The sequence below is a fragment of the Geotrypetes seraphini genome, chromosome 3 (genome assembly GCF_902459505.1).
Source record: "Geotrypetes seraphini chromosome 3, aGeoSer1.1, whole genome shotgun sequence".
NCBI lineage: Eukaryota > Metazoa > Chordata > Amphibia > Gymnophiona > Dermophiidae > Geotrypetes > Geotrypetes seraphini.
The window spans coordinates 341429930-341445375 of record NC_047086.1 but is presented as its reverse complement, the minus strand read 5'-3'; the positions used below and the strand labels follow the sequence as shown (position 1 = coordinate 341445375).

Sequence of the window (15446 nt, the reverse complement as noted above, 5' to 3'; positions counted from 1 at the left end):
ACTTTTTCATAGAAAGGGTGATGGATGCCTGTAATGCCCTCCCAAGGGAGGTTGTGAAGACAAAAATTGGTGACAGAATTCAAGAATACATGGAATAAACACACAAGATCTCTGTGTAGAAAAAGGATGGATGGAACCTGCTCAAAGTGCTAGTTACAAACTCTGGTCACCTTATTGAGCAGGGTAGATGGACCATGCAGGTCTTTATCTGCTGACATTTACTTTGTTACTGCTCCTCATGTCAACCCTGGTATCCGCCCCCCAAATTGTGTTCAGCTATATCGTTTGCCTCTAGAATAAGGTTTAGAACTGCTGCCCTAAGCCAAAACCAGATTAGAAATTGAACATATTTTTCAAACTAGAAATTGTATTAACCACAGTCTTCTCCTTTTATTGCAAGTTCCGCTTACTTTCTTGAGAGACACCTTCAAGTTCCAAACTCTTCAGAATCTGGAGCTGCTGCTGGGACCATTCCATTTCCCTCTTTTGGCGCTGATGTTCAAGCTCTTCCATCCTTTTCTGGCGCATCTTGTCTTGAGCTGATTTGGCTATGGTGACGTTAATCTGTCGACATAAAAAAACTCAGTTAATCAAGGGCTGGATATTTCAGTACACAGCTGTAGTGCTGGCAGTTTAACCACACAGTACAGTATCTCTGAAATTTTAAACCCGATATCTTCTATTATGACTCAGATATGGACAATTAATTTCAAACTGAAACTCAATACGGAAAAGACCAAACTTTTCTTGGCTAGTCCCAATGACAAAATAACAAACTCATTGCTTCATCTTAATGGTCATGACTACCCGATTATTAAATCTATCAAAATTCTGGGAATCACACTAGGCTGACATTTAACACTAGCAGAACACACAAACTTAGTGGTACAAAAATGTTTTTTTACATTGTGGAAATTAAGAACCATAAAAAAATATTTTGATCCTTTATCGTTCAGACTATCGGTGCAGGCATTAGTTTTGTCTATTTTAGACTGTTGTAACATCATCTATTTAGAAGCACCCAAAAAAAATTCTAAGGAAATTAAGGATAATTCAGAATACAGCTGTTCGATTGATTTTTGGTTTAAAAAAGAACAACCGTATTAGTCCATATTATCGTTTACTTCATTGGCTGCATTTGGAGGCAAGAGTATTATTCAGATTTTCTTGTATATGCTTTAAGCTGATATCGGGATTGTCTCCAGCTTACCTTTTTCCTCATTTTGTGTTGCATAGACCATCAAGAGAAACTAAAAACTTCTACTTATTTGCTTATCCAAAAATTAATGAGTGTAGATATAAGACCTTCTTAGATAGGACCCTAGCATTTCAAGCTGGTAGGCAACAATCTTGGTTAGGTAAATGTATTCAGCAAGCTATGTTATCCTATTGCTGTTTTTGGAAATGAATTAAGACCACTTTGTTCAATAAGTTTATTACTTAATGAGAGTTTTATTATTGAAATAGTATTTTACAAATATTTGTATTTTTTACTGTATTATTGTATTTCGCTGATTGTCCAGCTCTTTTTAGTGTAAACTGCCTAGAACTTTTGGTTATGGTGGTATAAAAGAATAAAGTTATTATTATTATTATTATTATTATTATTACAGAAGTCAATAACCCTGGCCACTTAGGGTAACTCCTATATATAGCACTGAAAAATTAGCACTGAAAAAATGTGCACTAAGTGTTATTCTATATGCAGTGTTCTGAGTTGGGCACCATTTATAGAATCTGCTTAGAACTGGGATTCACAGCAAAGTTTTAGGCATGGGCTCACACTAACTGAAATGTTGTAATTTCCCACACCTACTTTAGGGACGGATCAGGAGCATTCTGTAACACTGCGTGCAAATTGTTGGAAAGTCCATGGCCCCCCATGGCCATACCCCCTTTTCAATCCATGCAGTAGAATTTACACATACCTCTTTATAGAATAAACCTAAAATGATGTATTAATTATTGACAATTAGTGCCAATATTGTTAGTGGCCAATTATCGGTGCTGATAATTCAATTAAGCTCAGCACACAAATTGGGCATGTGCTCAAATTAGTACACGCAACTGAAAGCACCATATATAGCATTCTGGAGGTTAGGGAGCAATTTTAGAAGAAATTTCCACTTGTATAATGGGGCTAGACATGCAGATATTGTCTCTTATAAAAGTATACACAGAAGTCGATCTCACACCAATGTTTATATAATACAACACAATCTTTATTTATACACTGCCAATACCTCATGGAAGTTCATAATGGTTTACAAAAAAATAAATGATCTAATATAACATTATGAACAGGTTATCTTATAGTTATAAGAACATAAGTAATGCCTCTGCTGGGTCAGACCAGAGGTCCATCATGCCCAGCAGTCCGTTCACGCGGCGGCCCAACAGGTCCAGGACCTGTATAGTAATCCTCTATCTATACCCTTCTATCCCCTTTTCCTTCAGGAAATCATTCAATCCCTTCTTGAACTCCAAAACCGTACTATCATGCCCTCTGGAAGCACATTCCAGGTGTCCACCACCCTCTGGGTGATGAAGAACTTCCTAGCATTGGTTTTGAATCTGTCCCCTTTTAATTTTTCCGAATGCCCTCTCGTTCTTGTAGTCTTCAAAAGTTTGAAGAATCTGTCCCTCTCCACTTTCTTTATGCCCTTCATGATCTTGTAAGTCTCTATCCATATCCCCTCTAAATCTCCGCTTTTCCATCAAATTCTTTTTTGAAACTCTTAAAGTTAATTTTTTGATTGATTCTACTAGGTGGAGTTCTCCACAGTTTAGCTGCTTGATAAGCCCAGATTGAATTGAAAATCCTGGAGTAATTTAAATTTTTAATATCAGGAAAACAAAAGGTATGGTTTTGCCTTAAATTCCAAGATGACTTTTTGGAAAATTTAAAGAGTTATATAATCTGGAGTGTCCCCAAAGCAAGTTTTGAACAATATACAAAAGAATTAATGAATCCTAGCTTCCACTTCCACTGGTATCCAGTGCAGCTCTAGTAGATAAAGTGCGATCCTATCACTTTTTTCAGATTGAAAATTATTCTTATAGCTGTATTTTGAAGGGTTTGAAGTTTATGCATTTGGAAAGTGGATGTTCCAGGGGTGGAGTTTGGAATACAGGTGTATATTTCTATTTTACAAAGTACGTATGAATAAAAGTGCCAAAGAATCCCCATTTACTGATCCTGGTCATTTGTATACAATGCTGTATACCTCTACTAGCACTGTAGAAATGATAAGTAATAGTACAAGTAGTACAGTAGCACTAACTCTTGTCCAAGTGTTCAAGAGATAGAAATAACCACTTATTATGCCATCAATATTACTCACGCCTTTTATGAATATTGCTCCCTCAGAGGTATGGTCTTTTATAAAGAATGACACCGGAACAAATTTTTCCCCATTCCAGCGGGAACTACTTTTCCTGTCCCTCTCCCATTCCTGCAAGCTCCTCCATCCTCATCTGCACAAGCCTCAAACTCTTTAAAAATCATAAGTGTTCAAGGCTTGTCTGGTTAAGGCAGAGCTTACAAGAATGGGCAGGTTCAGCAACAGTGACAAAACTCACAGGGATGGGAAAGGGAAATTGAGTTCCGTGTCATTCTCTAAACTGGTTACTTAAGAATCAGTTCCTGCAGAAAGTTACCTTTGTAGTGTACCTCTAGCTCAGTGGTCTCAAACTCGTGGCCCGGGGGCCACATGCGGCCCGCCAGGTACTATTTTGAGGCCCTCAGTATGTTTATCATAATCACAAAAGTAAAATAAAACAGTTTCTTGATCATATGTCTCTTTAGCTATAAATTACAATATTATTATTAAGACTTAGCCAAAAGGAAAGATTTATAAACTATAGAGTTTTACCTCATGCAAAATTGTAATTTCTTTAATAAGACATTAACTATTTTTTTCTGCGGCCCTCCAAGTACCCACCAATACAAAATGTGGCCCTGCAAAGGGTTTGAGTTTGAGACCACTGCTCTAGCTGAATCTGGGATGCTTCAATCTTCAATGCTACAATTACTGTCTCCACAAAATATAGGAACCGATACATTTGTTTTAATGGATTACAAAGAAGTGATGTAGACCAGGCCCTCGGTGTGGGTCTCAAAGTGACTGACTGGGTCAGGAACTGGATGAGTGGAAGATGACAGAGGGTAGTGGTCAATGGAAATCGCTTGGAGGAAAGGAATGTTGACAACAGTGTGGCACAAGGTTCAGTTCTTGGGCCTATGATTTTTAACATTTTTGTAAGCAATATTGCTGAAGGGCTATCTGGTAAGATTTGCCTCTTTGTGGATGATACCAAAATCTGCAACAAAGTAGGTACCTATGATGGTGTGGATTGCATGAGGAAGGACCTAGTGAAGTTTGAGGAATGGTCTGGAATTTGGCAGCAAAGATTTAATGCTAAGAAATGCTAGATCATGAATTTGGACTACAGAAACGGCTGCTGGCTTTGCCCCAGAAGAAGTAGTGACATTGGAGAGGGTAGGCCGGCAGCCATGGGTATGTATGGGAAGGTCCTGTGGCTGGTTTCTTCCTGTTTGCCACTGCTGTTGCTGCTTCAGGAAAGCAGCAGCAGCGGCACAAGATGGAAGAGGGAGGGGTGCTGGTCCTGACTCCACTTGTGCAATGGGGCTAAACTGCTGACAGCCTCCTGTTACAAGGTGCGCAGCCGCACAGCTTAGAGCAGGGGTCTCCAAAGTCCCTCCTTGAGAGCCGAATCCAGTCGGGTTTTCAGGATTTCCCCAATGAATATGCACTGAAAGCAGTGCATGCACATAGATCTCATGCATATTCATTGGGGGAAATCCTGAAAACCCAACTGGATTCGGCCCTCAAGGAGGGACTTTGGCAACCCCTGGCTTAGAGGGAACGTTGGCAGGACCTATGACTAAATTTTATGCACAGGTCCAAAAAGGGGGTTTAGCAACGGAAGGGTTATGGGCAGATCAGGGGTATTTCTGCAATTTACTTGTATAGTCATAGACTATGGGAGGATCCATGTTTAATTCAGGCACAAGGATTTACACCATGTTTCAGTTAGTATAAATGGCTGTCCCTAAAATTACACATATACATCATTCAGTATCCAAATCAAATTAAAGTCCTTTGTTCATTTTTTTAGGGCTTCAGATATGCCAATGGTTAGCCAAATGTTTTTTATGGCTACCAATATAATTGTAGCCATGGCTTCCTCACTAGCCCCATTATTTGCTTATTGGTTTTTTCTTTTTCATTAATTTTTTAACTTTAAAGTCCTCTGTGCTGTGTCAATAATTTACTTATCTCATATAAAAGTTAATAAACTTTAAAACTTATCTTTTTTTCTGAGTATTATGCTCGTATTCACATCAGGAAGGGACCTGTCTTTTCGGCATGTTTCGCCCGTAGGCTGCATTACACAGATCGGGATGGTACAGAGAATATACAAAAGGGGGGACTTTTCTTGAAGCAGCCTAAGGACGAAACGACAGGTCCCTTCCCGATGTGAATACGAGCATAATACTCAGAAAAAAAGATAAGTTCTTAAAATTTATTAACTTTTATATGAGATAAGTAAATTATTGATACAGCACAGAGCACTTTAAAGTTAAAAAATTAAAGAAAAAGAAAAAGAAAAAAACAATAAGCAAATAATGGGGCTAGTGAGGAAGCCATGGCCACAATTATATTGGTAGCCATAGAAAACATTTGGCTAACCATTGGCATATCTGAAGTCCTAAAAAAATGAACAAAGAACTTTAAGATTTGATTTGGATACTGAATGGTGTATATGTGTGATCAGCTAACAGTATCTTACTACTGACTGCAGGATATACTGTCCCTAAAATTAGGCATAGTTCCCAGCGCTATTCTATAAGTGGTGCCTAACTCTGAGTTCTGTTTATAGAATAGCGTTCAGCACTAATTTTTTTGGCAATAATCATTTTAGGCGTCATTTGCAGAATTCAGTCTATAATGTCTCCCCAGTATTCAGCCATGGCAATCAGCATTTAATTAAATGCCAGCTGCTGGTCAATTTATACCAAGATCAGGGTATATCTGTATATCTGTGTAATGTTGGGAACTACTCAGATGATGGCAATATTCAGTGCTGCTACCCCAATAGCCAACTGGATTGGGGGGGAGGGAATGGGACTTGTATACCACCTTTTTGTGGTTACATATTCAAAACAGTTTACATATATACAGGTACTTATTTTGTACCTGGGACAAAGAAAGATTAAGTGACTTGCCCAGGGTCACAAGGAGTAGTGCTGGGATTTGATCCCAGATCCTCTGGGTACTGAGGCATAAGCTCTACCACTAGGCCACTTCTCACTTTAGGACAAATGTTGTACTGTCCTAAGCTATCCAGAGAATTTATTTATTCAATTTTCTATACTGTTCTCCCAGGTACTCAAGCAGTTTTCCCTCTCTGTCCCAGCAGGCTCACAATCGATCTAATGTACCTGGGGCAAGGGGGGATTAAGTGACTTGTCCAGAGTCACAAGGAGCAGTGTGGGTTTGAACCCACAACCTCAGGGTGCTGAGGCTGTAGCTTTAACCACTGCGCCACACTCTAATAATCTACCCAGTTAAGGAGAAAAGTATATACTGTATAGGGTAAATAGAGTTTTCTCTAGAGTATATTAGGGTGAAGATAGTGAGTAAATACTGTATACTCAGTCAAAAAGACTAAATATAAATGATATGTAAAGGCACCAAAGGCCTAAATGCATGTAAAGGCCTAAAGGTATGTAAAGGCCTAAATGCACCAAACCCCCAGTGAATACCATCTGATGTGGTATTGAAAACCCCCACAGAAACACTCATGTAACACAGAAGCTCATGTAAAACACTCTGAATTAACTCCCCAGTTATTAGCAGTGGTATTGAAGCTTTAATAAACAACATGAGCTACATGGGTTATTAGTAACTAGATCTTATTACATACTATAGAATCCATGCTGAAATAGCACTAGTTGATAACTAGGCCCCTAAATGCCATAGACTTTGTGGACTTTCATTTTTAATACAACAGAGTAGTTGGATGGTAGAAAAAGGAATGGAAACACCTACCCTTGCATTATTCTCTTTCTCATCCTCTTCATTTAAAAGCTGATGGTGCAGTATCAGATCTAACTCTTTTGGTGGATTGAGAAAGATGGTCTTCAGTGGAATGGATTGTGTCGGATTTTCAATGATCTTTGCGGCAGTACCAGGCAACCCAGTCTTTTGGGGAGGTGACCCAGGCTCCAAAGCTCTGATTTCTAATTGATCGAGAACACAAGAGTTTACATTAGTACACAAACTTCACAGACTGATACTTACAGAAGAAATTATGGGGCCATTTTACAAAGCTGCAGTAAGCACTAGTGCCTGCTTACCTCAGGTTAAAATGGTGGACTGCAGGGGGTGCTGAAGCATCCTGCAGCAATTTTTACACGTGTGTGCAGAAACTATACGTTAATTTTTTTTTTCCCAGGATGGAGCGTGCCTGGGGGTGGAGAGTGAGTGTGTTACTATGCAAATTGGTTAGGGTTACCAGATTTTCCGTTTGGAAAATCTGGACCTCTAGACCTGCCCCCAGGCACGCCCAGTTCCACCCATCCCCGCCCTGTTACACCCCAGTCCCGCCCCAGCCCCCCCTTCCCCTGCTGCCTGCTCTTGTCAGGCAGGAGCGCATCTGCGCATGTACAGCTGTGATGCGATGATGTCACATGCACGTGCTTGTGCGCGTGATGTCATCACGTGGCATCTGTGCATGCACTCTTACCCGACAGTGATTTGTTTCAGCTTTTCAAAATCCAGACAAAGTGCCAGGTTTTGAAAAGCCGTCTGGACCCCCATATATGTCCTCAAAAGGAGGAAATCCAGACATCTGGTAACCCTAAAATTGGTTAGTGTGCTGGCATTGCGAGATGCTAACCAATTAGAGTAGATTTAACGTGTGAGCCCCTAACAGCTACAAAATAGTCCATTATAAGGTCACTTTTCACCACAGCTCAGTAAAAGGACCCCTATATCAGCAAGCTGGGAACCAATGCATTGTGTCACTAGTAATATATTACAGAACACTTCACAATCCCACTGCAGATGCAGTGTCAAAGAGTTTATACTAGTCCAAGAGAAGATTAATCAACAGATTATGATGATCACAAATGACAGTCAAGCAAATCGCATGAGGTCACAACATAAGAGTGATGCAGAAAATGGTTTAAACTTCTCAGTCTCAAACAAACATGATGTTGGCACATTTAGGACTGACGTTTACCTGGAGAACACCCATCTCAGTCAACTGGAGTGAGCTCTTTATGTTTGCATGTCCCAGCTATTGGTTCCACTGGTTGGTCAATCTTAATACACTCCTGGTACTCAAAGGGAGGGGGATCAGAAGGGGGACGTTCTTTGATGGAGCTGAAAGGTGTGTGTGTGGGGGGGGGGGGGGTTGGAAGGAGGGTTTCCTTTGGGGAGGGAGCCAAGGATCAGAAAGGGGCTTATTCTAGTCAACTGGGGTATGGGAGGGGAATGGGAACATATTGGCCAAGATCTGGAAGATAACCGGGAACTAGCCAATATTCAGACCCGGTGCCTGTTTGACTTTGCTACATAAAGTTAGGACAGCCTTTTTTCTGTGTAAATTTTATGTGGATGCTCAGCCAGTTAGCAGACTGAAAATCTTCTGACTGGATAGGTTTCTGCAATACCCTATCTCCACCCTAACTGTGCCTCTGAACCACCCAGTTTCAGCATGGGCGGTTAGAAGAGACATTCAGCAACACTGTCCATTTGAGTGTTGCTGAGTGTCCCCGGGCAGTGACGTAGCGAGGGTGAGAGGCACCTGGGGCGGTGGCACCCTTCCCCCACCCTCTTTCTCCACCCCTACCCCCATTCGCTCTATCCCCTTCTCTTCCTCCGTACCTTTTTAACATTCCTGGCACAAGCAGCAACCCCAACCTGCTACTCACACCAGTGTCAACTGTTCCTCTGATGTCACTTCCTAGGCACGGGTCCAGGAAGTGACATCAGAAGAAGATCCAACGCTGGCTTGAGCAGCAGGTTGGGGTTGCTGTTTGTGCAGGTAACATTAAAGAGGTGTGGGAAAGGGCGCGCACATGTGGCAGTGGGGGTTGGGGAAGGAGCAGAGGGCAGGGCAGGGAGGGCGGAGAGGAGGCCAGGTACCAGCACCCCCACCAGGACAGCACTCGATGCAGACAACCCCCTCATCCCCTTACTACGCCATTGATCCTAGGTAGCCCTGCAGATGCAATTTAAATAGCCAGGAGCCTCTTCAGGATGATTAAATAGCTTTGAACATCAAGCCCTTGATTTTCATGCTCAGGATACTTATAAAATTCCCTCCATAAGATATATCTCTTTTAACAAGAAATATCTTCAAATCTAGTAAGTATAAAATGGGTGGTCGTGAAATGTATTCAGGAAGTTCTATATAACCCGTTCTGAGTTCTTCTGGGAAGACGGGATATAAATACAAATAAATAAATAAATTTACAGATTGCCTAATTAATGTATAAGCTGCCTATGACAGTTTTAAAATATACATTTTTAATAGTCTATTTCATTCATACGTAAATAAATAAGTTGTTGTCTGTCCTTTTATGGGAATAAACAAGACCTTTTTTACATCTTTGATCTTTTTCGGAGTGTTCATTATCCGTTCTCACTGTTTTTTTGTGTGTAAGAATATAAACTAAACATAATGGAGTCAATATTCAGAAGCATCTGGCAGTGTCTCTAAAATATCCTCACAAACCATCTCTGCACAATGTAGATGGTGCAGGGGCAGAGAGCAAAGCCAGGACAATCCCAGGACTCTGAAGATAGGAGCAATATCTGATTTGCTTTCTGTGTAACTTATCCAGATAACTTAGGGCAGACAGACAGCAGTCTGTTATTCAGATAAGTTACCATATTATTTCTAGTAATAGCTCACATTCAATGATGGTCCTGCTTCAGCATTGGAAAACCCTATAAATTTCTTCTTAAAAGCCAAATTTAGATTCCTCTAATAACAGTCCACCATACAGAATTCACAATAGCCAGCATTGCTTTCCTCCATCCTCCCCCTCCCAACCCCACGATGATTGGATTTCTCTTCCTTCCTTTTCTCTTACAAAATTTACTCAAGGCCCTGTACTAGCCAGCACCATAACCATGAGGAAAGGTAAGAAGAGAGATCCAGTCATTGTGTGTGGGGGGGGGGGGGAGGGAGGGGGAGGTTTTAGAGAGTGGAGAAGATCAGTGGCAGTTACTGCAGGGTGGGGGTGGGGGTAGGGTGGAGGAGACAAATGGTGACCATCATGAGGAGGAGGGGTGGAAGCAAGGCAGGATTAATTCTTCGAGGGCCCCTAAGCACCCAAGTATACTGGGCTCCCTGTCCCCGCCCCCTGCTCCGCCCACACCCCCATTTATCTGTTTTCTTATTTACATCTTTATTTCCCTTTGTATTTCTTTTCTTTTTTTTAAATTCAAAACAAAGATTAGTATACCAGTGCACAGTTTTTCTTCTATGCAACCCCCAAACATCTCTGAACAAATCCCCCTTCCTTCCCTTCCCACCTACTTACCCAGGACTTTAACTCTGAACCCTTTCCATGCATATATAAAAGTGTTCAAATATATTGTAAAGCAGTAATACTATCTGAAATTTAAGTCTAGATTAATAACCAAGTTTATAATGCCTCTCAACTGCCTCACTCTACGTCAACCAACTGTAACCCAGATGTATGTATAAACAACCAAATCTGTAACTCCTCTAGTACATTCTACTCCATGTATGTTAACTTGTATGAAACAACAAAGCAAACAGTCCACCAAAGAATCCAACATGAAACAAAAGAAGATCGGCAGAAAATAAGGAGATTCAAATCAGGTTTATTCAAGGTGTTCCTAAGAACCATGCCCGATGCATTTCGCCAAACAAGGTTAGTCAATTCTAACAGAAAACCATGTCTTTCATACACATAGATACACCCTCACCCAGTATGGAATAAGTAATCACAAACTAAAAATAGAAATATGTAGATAAAGGTTAAACTGAACCACCAAGAAGCCAAACTGCATACAATGAAACATCACAGAAACAATAACACATAGCCCCCTAATACTCTGCAAAATATAAATATAGTAGATGTAAATTTGAAGAAACTGACAATCACCACTTTACAAATTAATAAATAGAAATAAAACAAAAATTGAAAATAAGAAGGGGGCAGGGAGACAGAAGGGAGACAGGAGACAGAAAGACAAGGAGACAGACAGAAAGGGGGCATGGAGACAGAAAGATAGACAGAAAGAAAGAAAGGGGGCATGGAGCGAGAGAAAGACAGACATACAGAAAGAAAGGGGCATGGAAATAGAAAGAAAGAAGGAAGGGGCAGGGTGAAAGAAAGAAAAAGTTGGGGGAGGGAATGAGGTCTGGAGGAGAGGAAGCATACAGGAGGCTGAAAGAAGGGAAAAAATATTGGTATAAAAAGTCAGAAGAATAAAGTGCAACCAGAGACTGATGAAATTACCAGACAACAAAGGTAGGAAAAATGATTATATTTTCAATTTAGTGATCCAAATTTGTCCGTTTTGAGAATTTATATCTGTTGTCTATATTTTGCACTATGACCCCCTTTTACTAAACCGCAATAGTGGTTTTTAGCGCAAGGAGCCTATGAGCATCGAGAGCAGCACAGGGCATTCAGCGCAGATCCCTGCGCTAAAAAAACGCTATTGCAGTTTAGTAAAAAGGGAGGGGGGTATATTTGTTTATTTTTGTATAGTTGTTACTGAGGTGACATTGCATAAACTCATCTGCCTTAACCTCTTTGAAAACCCATGGAATATAAATGACAATTAACATTTTCTCTGTGTATAGTGTGCTTTGTGTTTTTTAAAATTTTATTGTTGGTAGATCATTTTGACTTGACCACAAAGGTAAGGGGGAGGGAGGGAGGGGAGCTGTTGAAAGACTTCTAGTAATCCTTGCAGGCTTGACTGTGCAGGGAATTATTTTTTGTAATATCATGTTTTGTGATGTGACTGGCATTATTTAGACTTTAATTTCTATGAATGAATATAATGAAAATGCTATAAAATCGCTTGCTTGTTTTTATGTGCGTGCGCTGAAGGGAAGTGGAGAGAGAGTGGGCTGAGGATGCTGAAGGGAAATGGGGAAGAGAGAGTGAGGAGAAGACGATTTATAAATTGACAATTGTACAGAATATTGTTTCTTTTTATACTTTAATATAATAAAGTTCAATATAAAACTATGCGAGGCTTGTGTGGATGGGATCAGATGGTTTGCGAGGATGGGGACCGAGCTTGTGGGGATGGGGAGGGAACAGAGACAAATTTTTCCACGTGTCATTCTCTAGGCTCTGCCACGAATTGATTTCAACTACTTGCGCGCATGCGGGGTGTCAGTGGGGTTGACGTAGCCATCGTAGTGCAAGCGAGTGTGGGGTATGGCTCTAAAAGGAAATCTTAATCATTGTACTGCTGATCTTTGGCTCTTTTGACTTATGAGTTTGCCTACCACTAGACTAATCCATTTTGAATTAACTTTCAGAGAGTGTAGCGCAGTGGTTAAAGCTACAGCCTCATCACCCTGGGGTTGTGGGTTCAAACCCACGCTGCTCCTTGTGACCCTGGGCAAGTTACTTAATTCCCATTGCCCCAGGTACATTAGATAGATTGTGAGCCTGCCAGGACAGACAGAGAAAAATGCTTGAATACCTGAATAAATTAATGTAAACCGTTCTGAGCTCTCCTGGGAGAACGGTATAGAAAATTGAATTTAAAAAATATCCTCCTTCTTCAGGTCAATATAGTATACTGTTGTTACATTATACTGTCCTGGCCTAAGAAAGGGGGTTTTAGTCGCTAATCGTTAGTAAAAAAAATGTATTAAAATGAGTCCAATAAAAAGATTACCTTATTTTCTGTTAATAAAAGTTTTATCAATACAACTACAATACTATTTTATTCTAAAGCAACAAAAAAATCTTTTCTACCTTTTGTCGTTTCTGCTTTAATCATCTTGTCTTCACTCTCTTCTTTCTAGCCAGCATCTGTCCTCGCTCTGTCTTCCATGCATCATCAGCCCCTTCTATCCACTGTCTGTCCTCTCCCCATTCCATATGGCATCTTTCCTCTTTCTATGCTCCTTCCATATACTGTCTGTCCTGTGCCCCATCTCTCCTTTGTACATGATTGATTTCAGCCCTGCCACCTCTCCATTTTTCTCTCTCTGTCACCACCCCCTCCCCTCTGGCATCTCTCTCTTCTCCTTTCTTTCCTTCCGACCCACGGTCTGGCATCTCTGTCTCCTTCCCTTCCCTGATTCCCAGGCATCTCTCTCTTCCTTCCATCTCTCCCTCCCCCTCCATGCTCTGACATCTCCTCCTTCCTTTTCCCTTGGTCTGGCATACTTTCTTCCTTCCCTCTGTGCCCTGTCATCTCTTCCTCCCTCCCTCTCTTCCCTGCATGCCCTGGCATCTCTTCCCTCCATGCCTTGGCATCTCTTCCTCCCTCCCTTCCCTCCGAGCCCTGGCATCTCCTTTCATTCCTTCCTTTCCCTCTAGTTGGGTGCAGCAATTCTCTCCCCCTCTGCTCCCTTTCCTACTTCTGTCAACCTGTCCCCGGTCGGCAGTGCAGCCCCTAAGCAGGTGCTCCAAGGCCTGGCATCATGAACTTTTTCAGGCAGCAGCATTCACAATTTGCTGCTGTTGCCAGCTTCGAGCCGTCTTCTCTGTTGGGTCCTGTCTTCATGGATACAAGAAGTAGGCAGGACTCAGCAGAGAGGAAGGCCCGAAGCCGGCAACAGCAGCTAATTGTAAATGCTATTGCTCCCCGAAGAAGTTATAGATGCCAGGCCTTGAAGCACCCAGGGCAGACCACTTCTCCCCCTGTAGCCAAAATGTTCCTTTTCAGAGGGGCCCTCGACACGGCAGCCGGGGCTCCTCTGAAAGGAACATTTAACTCCCATGTGAACCTCAATGATCAGTGATGCGGCAGAGGGAATCAACAGCAGAAGGCCGCGAACCGTGAAGCAGCCTGTTTAGAGTGCTGCGGCTGCCAACGAGTGCTGTAGGGAGGTTTGTCAGTCGTCTCGCGGTGGGAGGGTCAGCGGGGAGGGCCCGGGGCGATGGCGATGATGCTGGGGGGGAACACCCAGGACGATGATGCGGGGGGGGGGCAGGGATGATAACTCTATTGTGAATCCAGCGAGGGTGAGGGAGATGCCCAAACAGCCCTAAAGTACTGCACCGGCAGGCCCCCCTGACCATTTTGGGCCCTAGGCCCGTGCCTACTGGGCCTATCCTTTAATCCGGCCCTGGGTAGAAGAGAGAAATGATGCCTCCATTAATAACTGACTGTAGACATCAGAAAATCCTTTGGGCCTGATATTCAGACCACGGAAGACAGCCTGGCTACCTCCTGCAGTTGGAGGCAAACTCGGAAATTCAATAGTGGAGCTTTATCCGACCACTGGCATTGAATTTCCAGATTAAGTTCAGCTATGTTTGACATAGCCAACCAAGCCAATATTTATCAGCAGATCAGCTAAGTTATAACAGCCAAAGATAAACCTGCTTTTTAGGCAGGTCTATCTGGCCACTAGATTTAGGTAATTAGCCAATGAATATTGGCGCTGACATAGCAAGTGACCAGCTAGCCACTGACCAGAATATTCACCAGGCGATAACTGGCTATCTCCCACTGAATATCAATGGTTAACCAACTTGGCGCTATTTAGCCAGCCTAGAGCCATTCCCCGCCAGCTAAATAGTGATAAATATTGGGCAAATGTTTCTAGTAACAACTCAGGGGTTTATTAGAAACAATCCAGTATCTGGATTGCAAGTGAATATTGCCACTATCTGTATAAGTTCTGGCACTAACCACCTTATTTAGATATGCAGCACTAGCCACCATCCAGATACTGGAACTGAATATCTAGAAATGTTTGACTGCAGCAGCTGGCATTAAAATAAAATGCTCACAATAAATTACAAAAATATAAAACAAAATGCTCACCATGGGGGCTGAATATAGACCTGAATAATTTTAGTTCATTTCCTAGCACAGTTAGATTACGGTACTTGTTCCTTATTCTCACTAAAAAGAAAGGCAGCAGGTCCAAGCACTAAAAGAGTGATCTTCAACATGCAGTCCTCGAAGTCCTCCATTGCAGCCCTCAAACAATTGGCCAAAATGCTCTTCAATGCTGTAATTTCCTTAATTTCAATCTTGCCCACTTGATATAGTAACTGCAAACAATGTCTTAAGTGTGTTACTCTGGTTTATCATTTATGGAATTTGCTACTGTTGACAATCCAAAATAAAGCAAATTTTTTAAACATATCCTTGAAGTGTTGTAGAACCAATAATAGTTTTATGCTTGTTGCAGGTTTCCGGGTATCGCTGCATCTT

The 15446-nt window shown here is 41.6% G+C and overlaps 1 protein-coding gene across 2 annotated transcripts in view; it reads right to left on the bottom strand.

The window, feature by feature from the left end:
- TOGARAM2 (TOG array regulator of axonemal microtubules 2) overlaps positions 1-15446 on the bottom strand; it is a 203215-nt gene that overhangs the window by 82110 nt on the left and 105659 nt on the right. For both annotated transcript variants that reach the window (XM_033935971.1, XM_033935970.1), the window contains exons 8-9: positions 7080-7270; positions 411-564 (exon numbers count right to left, since the gene is read on the bottom strand). In XM_033935971.1, coding sequence (XP_033791862.1) covers positions 411-564; positions 7080-7270 — 345 coding nt within the window. The remainder of the gene's footprint in view (positions 1-410; positions 565-7079; positions 7271-15446) is intronic.